Raw genomic sequence first — 20,036 nt, 5'->3', positions numbered from 1 at the left:
GCTGGTTTATTAAAATGTACCCCCCCCCCCCCCCGATACTTGTTATACCCTGACCAAAAAGTACCACCCTATGAAAAAATAACCTTTCTCTTTTTTTATCCAATTGAGTTCAGAACTTGAACAGGACATTACAGTGGAATATTTATCCACCCCTACCCCAACAATCCCCACCCCTGGGGCCAGGAAATTATGCCAAAATAGTTCTCAATCACTGGACACAATAAGGTTTGGGGAGTCATGAAGAAACATTTACAGTTATGTTATAGTCATTATCCAACCTCTCTTCAACTCTCCACCCCCCAGATACTTTTTATACACTCGACCAAAATGTAACCCCGGATACTTTTTATACCCTGACCAAAAAGTACCCCCTATGAAAAATAACATTCCTGGCCTCGAGGGTGGGGATTGGTGGGGTAGGGGTTGATAAATGTTCTCCTGTAATGTCCTGTTCAAGTCCTGAACTAAATTGGATTAAAAATAGAGAAATATATTTTTTTCACAGGGGGGTACTTTTTATGCAGGGGGGTACATTTTATGCAGGTATAAAAAGTATCCGGATACTTTTTGGTAGGGGGGTACTTTTTATGCATGACACAGTTCCCTAGGGGTCAAATAAAAATTCTGAAAGTTTAGTGCACTTCCCCATACATATATATCTACCATGTATTAAAGTTTTAAGTTCCTACTTCAAACAGTGTAGAAAAAGTTATTTTATCCCTCATCCCTCAAGTACCCCCTTTATACTGTATGCTAAAATAAATTACTGTAAAATATGGAACTCATAATAATGTTTGATTTCATATGATAAAAGCGTATTTTTCTTTTTTTTCTATTTGATCCCCAATATTTTTATTTTAACTAATTCCAAAAGACTTGTGTTTTGGACCAATAATGAGCAAGTATGGTCCAATTTGTTGCTAAGGAACCTCCAAGCAATTGCTGTAACCATATTACAATGTAAAATTAATTAAAAGTTGAGTTACACACCAAAACAGGGCTTGCCCTAAAACTTTAACCAAGTGGGACGCCGACGGTGACGCTGTGGGTACTGATATAGTCCCCCTATTCTTTCGATTAGACAAGCTAAAAATGATTTCAAGGGGAACATAAACGGTTTCTGATGTGTTTCTTAGCATATGGTGACTGATTCCAGCCTCACCCAAGGCCTTACCGAGCTTCAATATCTGTAAAATGTCTCATATTTCATTATCATTGATTCTAATGACTCTTGTCAGTTTTTGGCTCGATGAAAGGAACCGCAGTATTTCTGTCATCTACACTAGTTATATTACAAAAAATGTCGTTTAATAAATTAGCTTTGTCTTCGTCACTAGTAACCACATTGTCAAAAACAGGATCTACAAGAGTAGGTATAGATTGTGTAGTACCAGACGATTGTATTAACATTTTGATGAGTCTCCAATAAGCTTTTGGATCAGAGGACGAGTACTCTTCAATGATACCATGAACATTTTCATAAAATAATTTACGGGCATATTTTTTCATATAACAATAAATCATCTTCTCCATAGGATTTTCATTATCAAGACAACAGACAGACAGATGATGGATGCCGCTCCACAGCATAAGTTCACTTCATCCCTTTTGGCCAGGTGAGCTTTATCTAAGCATGCAACTAATCAAAAACAAGAGGCCCATTCGGCCTGCATCACTCACCTGGTATTAATCTCACACTTGTAATCTTAAAAGTGGACTAAAATACTGCTACACGCAGAATATCAGTGTGACCTTGAATGTCAAACAATGACGTTAGGTTGAAAGTGGTTCAAGGTCATTCATTTGAACAAATTTGGTAGCCGTGATTTCTACAGGCCAATTATCAGTACCCTGGGCCTTTTGGTTATTGAGTAGTAGTTGTTTGAAGATTTTAAGACATTTGACCCCTGTCACCTTGAAAGTTGGTCAAGGTCCTTCATTTGAACAAACTTGGTAGTCCTTCATCCCAGCATGCTATAGGCCAAATATCGGTACCTTGGGCCGTTTGGTTATTGAGAAGTCGAATGAAAATTTAAAGACAACTGACCCCAGCGACCTTGAAAGTAGGTCAAGCTCATTCATTTGAACAAACTTGGTAGCCCTTCATCCCAGCATGCTACAGGTCCAATATCAGTACCCTAGGCCTTTTGTTTATTGAGAAGAAGTCGTTTGAAGATTTTACAACATTTGACCCCTGTGACCTTGAAAGTTGGTCAAGGTTATTCATTTTAACAAAATTGGTAGTCCTTCATCCCAGCATGCTACAGGCCCAATTTCAGTACTCTGGGCCTTTTGGTTATTGAGAAAGGTTGTTTGAAGATTTTAAGACATCTGACCCCAGTTACCTTGAAAGTGGATCAAGGACATTCATTTGAACAAACTTGGTAGCCCTTTATCCCAGCATGCTACAGGCCCAATATCAGTACCCTGGGCCTTTTGGTTATTAAGTAGAAGTTTTTAACATATTTGACCCCTGTGACCTTGAAAGCAGGTCAAGGTCATTTATTTGAACAAACTTGGTAGCCCTTGATTCCAGCATGCTACTAGCCAAATATCATCATCCTAAGCCTTTTGGTTAATGAGAAGAAGTTGTTTAAAGTAAAAAGTTGCCGCCGGACAGACGGATGCCGGACAGACGACGGACGACGTACCATGGCATAAACTCACTTGCCCTTCGGGCAGGTGAGCTAATAAAGGTCTTTTAAGACAATTGACCCCTGTGACCTTGAATATATATGTCAGGTCATTCAATTGAACAAACTTGGTAGCCCTTCATTCAAGCATGTCCCTGGCCAAATATCATCACCCTTGGCCTTCTGGTTATTCAGAAGAAGTTGTTGAAAGATTGTAACATATTTGACCCCTGTGACCTTGAAAATGGACAAAGGTCATTCATTTGAACAAACTTGGTAGCCCTTCATTTCAGCATGCTACTGGCCAAATATCATTACCCTGGACTTCTTGGTTATTCAGAAGAAGTTGTTTAAAGTAAAACGTTCAGGCCAGGTGAGCTAAAAATTGCATACAGGACTTTTGGTGGATAAGACATAAAGGACATGTCCTTCATGCCCAGCAATTTTGTAAGTAGGTGTTGGATGTCCTAGATCTAGACAAAATTTGGTTAAAAATCCTCAATTGATACAGAAGGAAAAGGATTTTGAATGATTAACCTCTATTTCCCCATATAAGGCTCTGCCCCTCTGCACCTAGGGGGTTACATCCTCCATTTACAACTAATTGAGTCCCAAGGATTCTTAAGCTATTCATATCACCAGAGAATGATTTTAAAAGATGTTTCTCTATTAGAGAGCAAGAGGATAGAATTTTGAGGTCTCGAGTTTGAATCCCGTCTGGACTGCTTTTTTCCTATTCCATATACACACATCAAAGCCTCATCATTCTTAATTTCATTGTCAGTACCTTGCTCAATAGTTGTCTTTTCACAACACAAAAAGGTGTTGTGTCCATTATTATAAATACAAAGGAGTACTTTGCTTTCAAACAGGAGAAAAGCCTCAAACTGTCAATTCTGTAAAGGTATGGTCTAATCTTGTCCCTATAGGTCTCAACCAGTCTTTTTTTTTTGCTGAAAGGAACACTCTTCAGCATTTCTCCTTAACAGATAACGATAATGTAAAATTTGAAAGACAGACATATTATGCATCATACATGAATTCACAATTGCACCTTTTTCATGATAAGGTCAGCTAAATGTACATACCTTTACTTTTTTTTGAAGACATGTTCTGAAAGAAAGATATTTGAAAATCATTTCATTGGCAATTCATAATCGACATTAGTATATATTTCACATTCTTGTTGTAACTTCTTTATACATGAAACTAAAATTATCAAACATAAAGCTAAACTAAGAGGCTGAACTTCCATAAAGTACTAAAAGTTTTTATACAGCTGTACATCAAGCAAATCCCCTTTGGGAATAAATATTGAAACTGCCCCATATGTTCTGACTATTGTTTCTAGGGAAGTGCCAACATTTTTGTTTTTTCCTTGCTTGGTAATGAGTATGGGTCTTGCTGGGTATAAAAAGTGCATTACCTGTCAAACCGGTTATCATTCTACAACTGAGTGACTGTCTTGCGATTCAATGCACCGTGCACCCTGATCGTCAACCAATATCAAAAATCAAACACACTCACCTGAATACCTTGAAACACTGCCAAGCTGGTTGTTACTTATGACACATTCTTGAAATTGTGTATCCAAAATAAAAGATATATTACTGAACATACATTCTTTAAATCCCATAGATAACATCAGTGTTTCTCGTGCTTATATTCAAGAGGCACGGTAGTCCTGTGATAGGACGCCTGGGTCGTGACCGAAGGGTTGCAGGTTCGCGCCACGGCACGGCAAGATACTTTACTTTGCTTGTTCCAGTCTACTCAGCTGTAAACGAGTACGTGGTTGGGAAGTGATAGAATTGTTGAATGCTAGCTTTAGTGCCAAAATGGAAGCTCCAGCTGTATGCTCCCCAGGGAGTTGAGAAAGGTATTGGCTGGTTACAAAGGCCCTATAACCACGGATAATAATTTGTGAACTGCTTTGAGACGACCTTTCAGGGTACAAACTAGGTTGTGATAAAGCGGTATAAAAGAACCTTGAATTATTATTATTATTATTCATATAGAACTGCACCAGGGATTTGTGCATTAGATATTTTAATTGGTCAGATTTTACTACTATTTCCACTTTTCTTAGATAAATGTTATCTTTGATGTGTTCCATTTCAATTTTATTCAACTGGTCTGATACAAAATGTTGGTAATAAATTGTTCTATATATATATATAGTAAAGTAGTATCACATTTTGCACATATTGAACAAATGATAACCGGTTTGATGGGTAATGCACTTTTTATACCCAGCGAGACCCATACTTGTTACCAAGCAAGGACAAACTAAAATGTCGGCACTTCCTTAGAAACAGTAGAAGGAAGAGATGGGAAAGATCTCAAAACTAGAAAAACATAAAAAAAAGTTGTAAAATCTCAATTGAAAGCCTTTAACTTGCACTGTCAGCTTTAAGCTAAACTTCTTACATTAGGCTTAACTTTAATGCAATACTTAAGCAATATGAATGTTTTAGCAAATGTTGTTATGGTCCTATAAAACACATTGCTATTGATGACAAACTTAATAAGACTTTATGTAAATTTGTCAGCAATAGAAATGTGTGTTATGCCGGGAAATTCGGGTAAATACGGACACTTTTCAAATGATAACTGTTCATAAGACAAGCTCCTTGGTTCTACTAATCAAAATGCTGTGTGGGATCTATGATGATAGATATCATCTATGAACATGTTTCATCAGAATAAAGGTCCATTTTTGTTGATATTTTTAGTCATATTTTTGATTGGTTGGTAAAATGAACACTAAAAATATAAACCAAAACACGGAATACATAGGAATCGGTTGCATACATGCCATATCTGACGATTTTGGTGTGAGACTCACGAAAAGAAACGAAATTAGTGATCCCACATCCAGTGGGGGCTAGTTGCTAATTAACATGTGATGACAGTTGATATTAACATTAAACAGCAACAAATATATGAGCTGTTAATTCATTACAATCGATAGTCTGGTTCCCTGCTGCGAATGCTCCGACGAGTCTGCGCTATTCTAAAGTCTGGTTCCCTGCTGCGAATGCTCTGACGAGTCTGCGCTATTCTAAAGAATAGCGCAGACTCGTCGGAGCATTCGCAGCAGGGAACCAGACTAGCGCAGACTCGTCGGAGCATTAGCAGCAGGGAACCAGACTATACAATCGAAAACATGGTTTTCCTGAAACGAAAATGATGGAGGCGACTATAAAATCAAACCAGACACTGACATTGAATTGGGAATTTATTCTCTTGCCGTCGGGATGGGATTGAGTGTTAACGAAAATAACATAATCAGAAGAAAACAAGTTTCTTCATAATTGGATATATAACAAGAGGCCCGCACAAGGGCCTTAGCAGTCACCTGAGTTATATCATAGGTACTGGTAGCTTTATTTTATTGTTTAGATGCGATGTGGAAATACTTGTCATGTCATCAAAGGATAAGAATTTGAAAATATTGGTAAATGCTCCCTTTGGGGCCTCGCCCTATAGCCCCTGGGGATCAAGCAGGAATCCTAATTTTACAATGTAATACCCTCATTCACCGAAGATGATTCTGACGAAGTTTGAGTAATTTTCTGCTAAAAATGGATAAAATATTCCCAAAAGTGTTATTTCCCTATATAAACTATAGTAAACTTTACCTCCTCCCCAAGGGAGAATGGATAGCTCGGGGGTCCTGAAATTTACAATTTAAATAAAGCCCCTGATGATCTTTCTATCCATGCAGAGAAAATGACTGTAGTACCCCTGAGTCTGGAGAAGAAGATTTTTGAAATATTGGTTCATTTTCCCTTTGGGGCCCCGCCCAGCTGGTCCTCAGCGGTTGGGGTAGGAATATCAATTTTACACTTTGAAACCATCTTCCTCCAAGGATAATTCTCACCAAGTAAAAATCAAAGCGCCAAGGGCAATCAGGAATGCTGTGTATGAAGGATTCAAATAATGGAATAAAGGACGTGGTATATCAGTACAGAATGGCAATAAATAATAAAGAACATATTGTTGAGTAAGGATCATAATAATAGCCCATAATTAATCATAATTTTCAATAAAAATATGTATAACAAGCAGAGCACTGCTAAAACAAAATAGGTCCCCTACTGGCTACCATTAGAGTATAAAAATAAGTAACGATGACCATGACCCACCAGTCCTAAAATTGAAACTTGTCTGATATTATGGTTCTTAATTAGTGATTTAAATCGATGGAAATCCTTTAAGGAATGAAGCTGCTACAGCGCAGACAATGATATTTTTAAAAATAGTAACAGTGACCTTAACCAGACAACCCTGCAAACCAAAAGTGTCCTGTAAGATTATGGGAAAGTTTACGATTAAATAAATAAAAAATAAAAAATGTTATATAGATAATATAAATAAATAATTATGATATCATTATTAGGGCTTTCCACCAACTGGTGAAAAGGCCTATTGTTTTTGATATGTTACTTCTTATATATCTGTATTGTTTTTGTTAAGTTTCTTATTCTTATTCTTCTGCCGTTTTTTGTGGAGTCTGTATCTTTTGATTGGTAAAAGATAGGTTTATAGTCTTTGAGGTATGTTGTAGGCCAAGGTCTGAAGATGTTCCAGGAACTTTTTCAAGTAGGTCAAAAATCCATTATGGCCGCCTTGACGTCATAGGTTAAAATCTTTAAAACCACTATTACTCGAAAACTTTTGATTGTACAGAATTTATGAAAGTATATAATTTGTAGATAATTTCTATATCTAACTTTTTCTGGTTACATGTTAATACAAAATATATCAAATAAAAAAGCTCGCTATGGGTTTAAAGGTCACTAAGTTTTAAAAAACATTAATTTTTCATCATTCTTTTTTAAATCTTCTATAGATCGATGTAGAATGCTATTCCAATGAAATTGATGTCTTTAGGATTTCTGTATCATTTACCGTTAACGTTGTACGTCATTTTGAATTTTTTCTTTTGATCTTTTAAAACTGCTGACAATATTTTAAAACTTGTTTTACTTGTAAAATGTTTTACTCCAATATCAATGACAAATATTTCGTTTATTTGTTATGGAAAAGGTTTCCCCAGATGTCCTCTAACATATCGTAATATTTTCAACTTCATCAAAAAACAAAATGAAGTCATATCCGATTTTTTCTCTAATTGCAATACCTCATTAACGGGTAAATGTATTCAATTTATTTTTGGATATATTGTGCAGAATAACAAATAAATAACCTTTCTCAGAAACATTTTTGAGTAAAATGTCAACTTCCAGTTTTCCGTAGGGGTCCAAGTTCAAATGCACTATTGGGCAACAAATTTAAAAAATCTTCTTAAGTTCCGCAAGGTCTAGAGTCTTGATATTTCATATTTAAAATGCTGAGAAGATTGGGTATCAGGTTTGAACAAATGGTTGAAGTCAATCAAGGTCACAAAGGTCAAATGTTTTAAAAAAACAAATTTTAAAAAATCAAGAATATTTCGAAAATTGTTTGTAAGATTCACTTTATATTCAGGTATGATGTGGACAGCACTAATGCGCATATTTTGGCAGAAGAAAATCAAAGTACTGAAAGTACTGAAAGCTAAGGCAAAAGATATATATATATATATTATTTTTGGAATGGAGAACAAAATAAAGACGAAGTTCCCATCATATTGTACAGAAGGATTTACTAATTTGTTATGAATCAAAGTTTTATGTAAAAGTGTACCACTGTGAAGTTATTCTTCTTGTGTGTACAGTATATCTTTATAGGTTTGTCAGAAGAGGGGTACCAAGTTTCCTCTAGAAAATATCATTTTAAACCTTTGGATAATTAATTTGCATGCGAATTAGGAATTGCTTCCCTTTGTCCATACACTGTATTTCATAGAACATTAAAAACTGAAACTGGCATTTACCCCTTTGACAAATACCTGATTATTTTAAACCATTAAATAGATTATGCACAGATTGTGAACATCTTTGAACTTTGCCTTCGTTGTTGAATAAGATATCAACCCTTGCCTTATCTGACAAAGTTACTTGGCATAAAACCATTGACCAATCAGAGTACAGTATGCTAATTAATTAGGCATGGATTTCACTCAACTTTGAACTTATCGTCTAAGTTTGTATATTGATCAATATATATTCAAGCAAGTTATCTTGTAAAGTGTGCACATCGACCAGGGTTGGCATGCTTTTTAATACGTGTGAATTTTGTTCAAGTTTCAATTTTGCATCAGTCAGTGTATATTGTTACAGAACAATATTTATAAGGATGTTTACTTGCCGAAACTAAATTGTGGATAAGCAAGTGGATTACTGCTACCCATAAATTTACAAGTCTCTCAATAATTTTGAAAAACTTTTAAATAAAGTGTTTTACATATTCACTGCAGTGAAAAGGTCTCTTCTTATGAAAAATGGAACTATTTTGAATCTGTGTTCCCATGAACAAATAATATAAAAAGCACTCTAATTCAATATGATACATTGTTGTATGTTTCAATATTGAATAAGATAAACAAAATATAAACATACATACTCACACACACACACAAGATTAGGAGAGTTACATTATTTTCCCTCTATTTCCATTGCATAAATTCTTCACAAAGAAAACAACAACTTTATAGCATATGTTCAGCTTTATCATCTTCATAGGCTAGCATTTGAAATAAGATGCACATATTAATTTCAAATACATTTCAAAAGAGTACTGCAAATGTACCAGCTAGAACACATACTATGTTATTACAGTTGTCATGATTGTTGGTTTCAGAACTGATAGCATTGTGCAACAAATGTTGACAACAGGACTTATTGAAAGTTGAGGTTGCTTGTGTATATGCAAACAGGTAGTGCATGATTTAATGTTGAGAATGATGGATCAAGGTTTATAAAATTTGGTTTGAATACTTAGTTAGGAATGCACTGACAATTTCTCTGTCACATGTACATGAACAGGTTGTGAAGCTGTAGCCTTCACCTTGACTGAATGAAATTGACCTTAAAACTGTCTTGAACAATTGATGTATGAAATTTAGAAATGAAGTTTCAAGAAATATGGTTGAAAACTTAAGAAATAATTGCTTTCATTGACATTGATACAATCTTGTGTGCTATCCCTCTCATATATCACACAAGATTTAATATCAAATGTTGGACACAGTAAAATCGAGCGAAGTTAACAAATATCAAGTTACATATTATAACTTTTATTTTATTTTATTGATATTGATCATAAGCATTGTTAAAAGTACAATGTATACCAGGGATCTTACATTTCTTTTACTACTTAACATTTGCGTTGACTTTTAATTCATTGGACAAAAACTAAAAGGAAGCCATGACCAGTATTTCTATCTTTAAAAACATACTTTTAATTTTTTTTCCAATTTGCTCCCACCACCCATAGTGTTATATTGATCAAAACAAACGTTGTTTCCAACATTTGTGCCCTTAGTCAGTAGTGGGTGTTCAATCACATTCATCAGGGTTTCAGCATCAAGTAGGGGCTGTTCAATCACATTCATCAGGCTTTCAGCATCAATATTCACAGATTCAATCTGTTCCAAGTAAAGATCACTGACTTCTCCATTAAGGAAAAGTTTGCGAGGAAAGCATTTGAACTACATTTGAACTATTCGCTGATGGAAGGATCTGTGGACTCGGCTTTCATGTGTCTGAGAGAAAATGATTTAGTCAGAGGTTCCTCCTCTATAAAGTAACTGACAGATTTCAAAATGTCATGTCACTGTTGGTATAGTTCTTGCAGCCTTTTGAAAAAGTTCATGAAGTCCTCAAAGGTATGAGAGAGTTGGTACAGTTCCTATTTCTCATCCTCCTTTCTCCCATCAATAACCATCCCTGTCTGTTGTAATATTGATTGCTTTCCCCCCCTAAAATAGAACATAGTTACCATATAATTTCTGCACCAGCAATAATGTTTAGAGATGATATTCAAACAAATAGGAGGCATAGCAATATGAGCTTGTATAGTGAGAAATAAGGCATTAAAGCTGAGGAGTTCATTAAAATGTTTCAAAAACATTTCAATAAGTCAATCTCTTTGGTAGCAGAACTAAATATAAACAAAATGTACATTAAATTCAACTTATAACAGCACATCATATGGGGGCTTAAGACATCTAATTCCTTAGGTGGTAAAACATGTGTACATAAAAAGGTACCAGTAAAAACAAAACAAAATTAGTTTAAACACACGCACTTAGATATTCACGGTTTTCATTAATACAAAAGATGAAGCAGAACATCACTCTCCCCTGGTTGTTTCCATAAAGAAGAAATTAACCAGGAAACATGGAGATGTCCATTGCACTCCTTTATTTTGCTTACAATGTGCAAATGTGCCTACTATGTGCTAATAAGCTTTCCATGTTATGGTTTTGTTTTTTATGTGCTGTATGCAAATGTTCTAAATGTGCTTAAATTACCATGTGCTGATGTGCTTACCGTGTTCAATGTGCCTATTAAGTGCTTTCCAAGTGATAAACTCTTTTTCTGAGCTTACAGTATACTACATGTACATACATGTTTTTATTTTATTTTTCCATGTTGTAATATTTTGGTCTCTGTTATTATACTCATGTTTTGTCTTTGTAGCTTATGTTGTATGTTTTGCAAAATGGACGTAAAATATATATTTTTGTATCTTGTACGTGCTCAAGGATTTTATCTGTAGTTTTTGGGACTATATATAGAAAAACTTTACCCCAGTATGAGGAATTGTTTTACACATTTATCATAAAACAAGTTATGTTCAGATTTCAGACAGAAGATACTCTAAAATTGTACAACTCAGAAAAGGTTGAAAAATATTTATAGTTCATTTTTTTCTGCTTAGAAATATTTAATCTCTAAATTACAAATGATAACTGTTTTAACAGGTCTAGTTTCCGAATTGGAAACCAAACCCTGTCTGACCTATAAATGATCATTATATAAGGCCAATTAAAAGTTTAAAACAAATATTGAGTTTATGCTAACCCCACAGATACTGGACACACTAATAGTAATATGATGTGTATAAACTATGATATATTATACACACTATACTTATTGGTGTGTTCGACACCAGTGTGGTTAACCAGACTTATCTCAGATTTGTGTTCTACAATACCCTTAAGTTTTTATATGCACTGTTAAAGTCAGAACTCCTGCTCTATATTAGCGCAGTAAAGATATTTTTCAAATTAACAATAAAATGCCTAGCTAATACATACCTACCCTATTTTTTTCTGATAGTAGAAACACAAGTAATTTGTTTGGCCTAATGTTTCTGTCATTTCATAATATTTAGAACTACTATACTTGTTTAAGTTTCCAAAACATCAAGTAGTATAACAATTGAAACTTCAATGAAAGCCAACATCACAATGAATCTAATAATACAATGTTTATAACATGTTTTTTTTTAACTGAATGAGAAGAAATGTAAGGCCAAATATCCTCACAAACAACGCTTAAGTGAAATCAGTTTGCAACTAAGCAGTTCGAAAATTTTGCAACACGTCTGGAGAAAGACGTTCCTCGTGACGCTGTAATTCACTAGAGTAAAACGTCCGTTTATTATGTTTGTTTTTGCATAATAACTGCTATACATACCGTAGAAGCACCTTCCTTTTTGTCATCGCCGCTGACAACATGCGCCATTCTCTGCGGCTTCGGCCGCATGCTTGGCCACAAGTCACCGAAATCGGGATACATAGCCTTATTTATGAATCAGTAGTAGGTAAACGTTGCAGAAGTGTATGTATATTGTTCATTGTCAATGCTGCTTAAACAACATGCCTAACATTAAGTCAACACTCGCCTGCATTTTCGTCTTTTCCGCTTCGCGTTGCGAATGATGTCTAGGCCTACACAAAACGAAAGTAAAATGTGCGCATGTCTAAATGTAAGGGAGATCACTCGTGTTTTCCCGCAGTATATGTCTGAAATCATTCCGAAGGTGTTGTTGTTTTTGTGTATATTGAAATAAAAGAGTCCTGTTATATGGTAATACTTCAATAAACGAAAAACACAAATCACACCAACAGACATATAAAATGTAGGCCTATCGGAGCATATTTTCGTTTCTGGCTGAGCTGTAATTAGCGAGAAGGCGATATAAAAATGCAATAGCATATCTTATGATGAAAATAGAACAAAATGATAATACTGCGAAGGTAAAAAAAGCCTTCAGGTTAGAATACCAATATGGAACTAGAGAAGGACAGTGGCTAGTTCTAACATGATTCCCGGTCTCATCTGCCCCGGCCGGTTGATCCCATTTTAGTTAGGCAAGCCTGGTGTGAATCACACGGAGGCGATTTTAGAATTAATTGACAGGATCCGTATCCATTAATAGGTTTGTAATATGAACTTTTTATGTTGATCTCCTACATAATTGTAAGTTATACTCCGCCTTATATTTCGTTAAATTATCAAGTTTACGTAACAAGTGCAAGCGAAATCCTAATTGACTGCCATGTTGGAAACTTCCTCAATCTTTCCGATATAGGTCAGACGTCTAAATATGGGTGTCATGACCAAATATGGAAATTGTAGTAAACATGACCGCATCAGTAGTAATACTATATTTGGCCGTGAAGGCCATATAAGGAAACGGATAACATCACGCGTGATCTAACATGGCCGTCGTTTCTTTTTTTAGAGTTTTTAGTAAGGATTTGTTATTTTAACGATGAACGAATATGCAATATTTTGATAACATTATAATCATATGAAGCGTGAATCAGATATATTATTACTGATTAGCACTTTTGATTATCCTCAGTTAGTTGGAACAGGACCGCTTCATAGCTCTGACCACGCAATATATAATTGTAAACAGGGACGTAAATGTCACCAATTTTAGCCAATCACAGGACAATATTTCCGTGTAAAGGGTTAATCCAGCGACAGTTCCAAGAGTAAATACGAAGTTTTAGAAGGATACTTAGTTCTAACTAAGAATAAGATTATATCCAATGACGTTTGAGTGAACTTGAGTCCGTGGTAATGGATTTTATTTGCAGTTTGTTTAGTATTACTAGAAGGTGACGTTATGTCTCGTTTATGAATATCTGAGCTCATTAACTGAAGTATTTTTACCGGAAGTTGCGTGTAGCATGCATGACCTACAGTCAAGTAGCAGTTCCCGATTGAGATAAACAGGGTGCATTTTCAATAAGAATACGACGTTGTGATAAGATCATATGTTCTACAAAGGAAAGGAATGATATTTACAAGCCATTAAAGTGCATTTGAGTCCAAAGTTACGCATAATAAAGACAGTAGGTCCGGTATATGATTCAATTTAGTACCAGTGCTGACCGCTAGAGGCCGTCTGTGTGAAATCGACATTTATGAATATCTTGAGCTCATTAACTAAGTAAGTAATACCAATAGCTGGCGGCTTACGCCTTAGCTAAAAATGAGTTGACCAGATCGTATGTGCTATTTCAGGGTAACAACTTCAAAAATCTTCTTCTCAATAACCAAGTGACCCAAGGTCATGATATTTGTTGATTATCATGCTCAAGCAATGGACTATCAAGTTTGATAATATGAATGACCTTGACCCATGTTTAAGGTCACTGGGGTCAATTATGTTAAAATCTTCAAAAGATTCTTCTCAATAAGGGAAATGCCCAGGGTATTGGTATTTGGTCTGCAGCATGCTAGGCTGATGGGCTACAAGGTTTATGGACACAAATTACCATCAAAGATCAACTTCCGGTATTTGATAGAGGTCAAATTTGAACATGTAATTTTGTGAAAAACAAATCAGAGATACCAGAACTTTTTGCGAGTTACTTCCCTTCCACCAGTATTAAAATGGTTCACCTACAAAAATATAACCCAAAGCAAAAGTAAAACACCTTTTTTATTCTATTCGGTACTGCTAAAATTTCTGAACTTGATTTATCTTTTGATCAAGTTTCAACATTTCAAAAAGTATTTACCTCAAAGTCAAAGGTCATAAATTTGTAGAAAAACAGAATTCTGAGGTAGCAGTATACAGTAGAGGGTTGTGGCCATGGGTGAGCATGATGAAGTGGGCTATGTGAGCTTCACATTTGTTAAAAAAAAAAAAGTTTTTGGTTCGAGATCAAAATTTTGGCCATAATCCGAAAGGACCGAAACCACATGAAAAGCTAGCTTTACAGGAGGTAAAATTTTGACAACAGCAAACGACGCAAAAATGCAAAAAATCAAGTTTGACAACTTTACTGGGACCCAGATAATTCTGCAACCAAGTAGGTAATCTTTAATTTCAGACAGAACTTAGGAAAAAAAATACTAGTTGCAGAGGTCAAATTTTGGGTCAAAAATAGCAATTTTTGGCACTTTTTGGTTATTTTTGATGTGGTAACCATGGTTTTCACACAAGTGACATACATAGAAAATAGAGGTTTATACACTTCTCAGTACTTTATATGTTTTGTAAATGTAATGCAGTTTACAAATATATATATACATGTATACATGTGTTGTGTAGGGTAAATCCACTGTGTTTATATTTCCTCGACATGTGCCTTGTTTATCAGAGTCGGGCCATTTCTACTGTATACTGCTACCTGATGGAAAAGTTTTCCCCAAAAGTTTTCTAACATTTAGTGATATTCTAAACTTCATCAAAAAACAAAATGGCCGCAATGACGTCATATCCGATTTTTACCTAAATTGCAATATCTAATTAACTGGTGAATGTATTGAATTCATCTTTGGATATGTTGTGTAGAACAACAAATAAATATTTTTTCTCATGAAACATTTTGTGGTAAATATTAACTTCCGGTTTTCGGTAGGGGTCAAAGTTTGAATGTGTAATTCTGTGAAACAAACTTCAAAAAACTTCTTCTCAATAACCAAGTGACCCAGGGTCATAATATTTATTGAATATTAATGCTCAAGCAATGGGCTATCAAGTTTGATAATTTGAATGACCTTGACCCATGTTCAAGGTCACTGGGAGAAATGATGTTAAAATCTACAAAACACTCCTTCTCAATAACGAAAATGCCCAGGGTATTGATTTTTGGTCTGTAGGGATGATTGGCTACAAGGTTTAGAGACATAAATTTCCATCAAAAATCAACCACCAGTATTTGATAGAGATCAAATTTGAACATGTAATTTTGTGGGAAAAAAAACAAAGATACCATAACTATTTGCGAGTTACTTCCCTTCCACCAGTAGTAAAATCGTTCACCTACAAAAATATAACCGAAAGCAAAACTTTTTGTTCTGCTATTTTTGAGTACTGCTAAAATGTCTTAACTTGATTTATCTTTTAATCAAGTTTCAACATTTTAAAATATAAAAGTCTTTACTTCAATGGTGTGATATAGGTGAAAAGCCTGTCAAATTGTTAGTCAACAATTACTAGTTCTTAATATTATTATTCTGCCATTTATTTTAATCTCCTAAATGGTAGCAGATATGATCACAGTCTACATTGTACAATATAGGACATGGTATGAAGGTGTTATTGCAACATTATCAAGTGGGTCAAAAATCCAATATGGCCGCCATGACATCATACCTCAAAATCTTAAATTGGCTATAATGAAAACACGGTTGAATATACAGCCTTTATGCATTGAGATTATATGTAGATAATCTTCAGGGCTAACTTTTTTTTTATTTGTTATTCTACACCACATATCCAAAGAGGAATTCAATACATTCACCAGTTAATGAGATATTGCAAAACATTTACCGTTGACATTGTACGTCATTTTTGAAATTTTTCTTCTAATCTTTTAAAAATGCCAACAATATGTAAGACTTGTTTTACTCCAATATCAATGACAAATATTTTGTTTAGTTGTAATGGAAAAGATTTCCCCAGGCAAAAATGATTTGCATAACTATTTAGCAGAATATTTTATCAATCTTCAAAATCAGTGTATGAATATAACATGGCAATGAAATTAAAATTTCATTCAATTTCATCACAATAGGCTTAAGTAAAATGCAATTAAAGACATAGACAAAATGCATGGAATATATACAATTGTGGCAGGTTTTAATTGTACATAGGATCAAAGTCGCTTTCTAGCTTCGTGCTAGAGAAAATTTCCTTTTAGCTGAGTGAGACTGGTAGAGCATCCAACTAGGAACCTGGAAATCAGGGTTCGATCCCCAGTGGAAGCACACTATTCACTTTCCTGTCGAAAATGTTGTCTGTGGCCCTCCCTTAATGGTGACAGGGAGTTAGAACCTGGGTTGTGGTGAACACATTTAAACAAGAGGCCCAAGGGCCTTAGCGGTCACCTGAGTTATATCATAGGTACTGGTAGCTTTATTTTATTGTTTAGATGTGATGTGGAAATCAGCATGTAAACTAAGTGAAATNTTGGGGCCCCGCCCTGGCCCCAGGGGTCGGGGTAGGAATCTCAATTTTACAATTTGAAACCATCTACCTCCAAGGATAATTCTCACCAAGTAAAAATAATTTCCTACAGAAAGTTGTCAAAATATACCCAAAAGTGTTATTTCCCTATATAAACTATAGTAAACTTTACCCCCTCCCCAAGGGAGAACGGATAGCTCGGGGGTCCTGAAATTTACAATTTAAGTAAAGCCCCTGATGATATCTTTCTTTCCACGTAAAGAAAATCACTGTAGTAACTGAGTCTGTGGGAGAAGATTTTTGAAATATTGATTAATTTTCCCTTTGGGGCCCCGCCCTGGCCCCAGGGGTAGGGGTAGGAATCTCAATTTTACAATTTGAAACCATCTACCTCCAAGGATAATTCTCACCAAGTAAAAATAATTTCCTACCAAAAGTTGTCAAAATATACCCAAAAGTGTTATTTCCCTATATAAACTATAGTAAACTTTACCCCCTCCCCAAGGGAGAACGAATAGCTCAGGGGTCCTGAAATTTACAATTTAAGTAAAGCCCCTGATGATCTTTCTTTCCACATAGAGAAAATGAGTGTATTACCTCTGAGTCTGCAGGAGAAGATTTTTGAAATATTGATTAATTTTCCCTTTGGGGCCCCGCCCTGGCCCCAGGGGTCGGGGTAGGAATCCCACTTTTACAATTTTGAAGCCTCATCTACCAAGGATGATTCTGACCAAGTTTGAAAAAAATCCATCCACTGGTTCTTGAGGAGAAGTTGAAAATGTAAAAGTTTACGCACGACGCACGACGGACGACGGACGAAAAGCGATTAGAATAGGTCACTTGAGCAAAGCTCAGGTGACCTAAAAAGGGGAGTTGTGTGACAGATTTTAAGTGGTCTCCTAGTAGAAAACCGCTCCTTTTACACAATGTATACTGATAAAAAAGCCGTCGCAACTACAATCCAAGTAAATACTGTATTTTTGGCCCAAAATTGTGCTTTGTCAGTTTATAAACACTTACGTAATGCCAACTGGAGTTTATTTGGTTAAAATGGCAGCCATTTGTTGACTTTATGATGTCTGCACGTAAACTTACGTGTGGTAATACGGCAGGTTTTTTGTTGGCATCAGTTATGTGAAGTTTTGGCTGTAATTTACGGTACTCAAGTCTCATAACTTATTTACATGCACTTGTAACTTACCTGCGTCGTGAAAATAACCAAATAACTTAAATACAATTTATGATTACCGTAAATTTCCGTACATGTCGTGAACAGCACCCTGTAGATGGAGGGCTGGCGTTATATTTATATTAAGCTTTTGAATACATCATACAACACTGTAAACTTAACAACTACGCTGATGACAACACAATTAGTAAAGCACACACTTCACTACAAACAGACTGCGATTCACTCATTCACTGGTTTATGCAAACAATCATATGCTAGCAAACCCAGACAAATTTCAAGCCATGGCCGTAGGAAACAAAGCACACAATGAAAACATAACTTTCAAACTAGGCAACAATACAATAAAATGTGAACCAGAAGTAAAATTACTAGGGGTCACCATAGATTTCCAGTTAAACTTCCATACACACGTATCCAACATCTGCAAAAAAGCATCTAGACAGCTCAACTCACTCAAACGCATTGGAAAACACCGTAACAGATTAGGCAAACTTACAATATACCATTCATTTATTCTTTCGAATTTTAATTTCTGTCCACTTAACATGGCACTTTTGCGGTGAGACAAACACACAAAAAATGGGGAAAATCCAAGAAACGGCTCTAAAATTTATTTACGATGAACACGAAAATACATATAAAAATTTATTAGCCTGTTCAAAATTACCATCATCAAAATCAGACGACTCAGAAATTTTGCAATAGAAGTTTTTAAAATCACAAATAAACAAACACCAACATACAAATGTACATGTACCTACATGACCTATAATCAACATCACAGAAAAATCATACACATTCAGATATCACAATACAGCAGATATACCACATGTTAGGACTACAATTTACAAAGTATGGTAAACACTCATTTCGATCTGAAGCACCTAAACTTTGGAAATGCCCTACCTGAGACCACTTCAGAACAACAACTACACTAACACAATTTAAGACACTAATAAACAGCTGGTATGGGCCAAAATGCAAATGCAACACATGCAGACAAAACACATAGGCTCACAATACAGTTTTAAACAAAATGTTATTAGCTAAAGCTTACCTCTACTTTATAATGTCACCTCTCTATTAGATAGTGCTCATCTTTTAATATGTTTGCTAAATATTTATTGTGTAACCTATGCATGTCTTTCATTTGTCGGTTTTAATAGCTCATTAACGTTAGAGCTAATGTTGTATTGTTTTTAAACATACCGACGTTAAATAAAACTTTTGATTTAATTTGATTTGAAGTAAGTATACACCGTTAAATAGTTAAAGTGAACAGTCTACAGAGTAAATAGGTAGATATGTCGCGCCAAGTACTGTACATGTATTTAATAATTTATTAAGAAAGGGTTATTAAACATGAATGGAAGGATGACAGCTTCTGGCAACAACTACAACAGTAAACTAAAAGTGCTCACCCCTCTTTCCGTCTTGACAAGTCGTAAGCAAACAGATATGACCGTGACAAATACGAAAATGGTCTGCTGGTTGTAAAACATGGAATTTCCACCATCTATTTTCCGTTTGCCTCGTTCTGGAATACGGGGACTCCCCTTCTATGATATATAGCCAGTTTCTACCCCACAATATTTAGGCCCATAGAGTGATCCTAAAAGCGTCTTCAACCGACAATAGCCGTCTTCAAGTGACAACAAGCGTCGCAAGATAAAATATTTAAAAATACTGAATGAAGTAAGCTACATCAGAAGATATGTTGTTAATTTGACTATAATACACCTCTAAGTATACCAAAATTGAATTAGATATTTGAAAATATATATTTGAATATTATGATAATTAAATATTCCCGCGGTTCGGAGTATAGAGGGAATTATTTGTCTTCTCTGGCACGAGCGGCACGTGCGGACAGT

The 20,036-nt window shown here is 35.2% G+C and overlaps 1 protein-coding gene across 1 annotated transcript in view; it reads right to left on the bottom strand.

Annotated features, from left to right (window-relative positions):
- LOC110452729 (protein FAM172A-like) overlaps positions 1–19,741 on the bottom strand; it is a 67,391-nt gene extending 47,650 nt beyond the window's left edge. Inside the window, exons 1-2 of the mRNA XM_021501377.1 lie at positions 19,584–19,741; positions 3,722–3,746 (exon numbers count right to left, since the gene is read on the bottom strand). Of these exons, the coding sequence (XP_021357052.1) occupies positions 3,722–3,746; positions 19,584–19,664 (106 nt within the window). The 5' untranslated portion in view covers positions 19,665–19,741. The remainder of the gene's footprint in view (positions 1–3,721; positions 3,747–19,583) is intronic.
- Positions 19,742–20,036: the final 295 nt, after the last annotated feature.

Source organism: Mizuhopecten yessoensis, unplaced genomic scaffold, assembly GCF_002113885.1.
Source record: "Mizuhopecten yessoensis strain PY_sf001 unplaced genomic scaffold, ASM211388v2 scaffold6859, whole genome shotgun sequence".
Lineage (NCBI taxonomy): Eukaryota > Metazoa > Mollusca > Bivalvia > Pectinida > Pectinidae > Mizuhopecten > Mizuhopecten yessoensis.
Note: the sequence above shows the minus strand (reverse complement) of the source record. Positions and strands in the feature narration are given on the sequence as shown.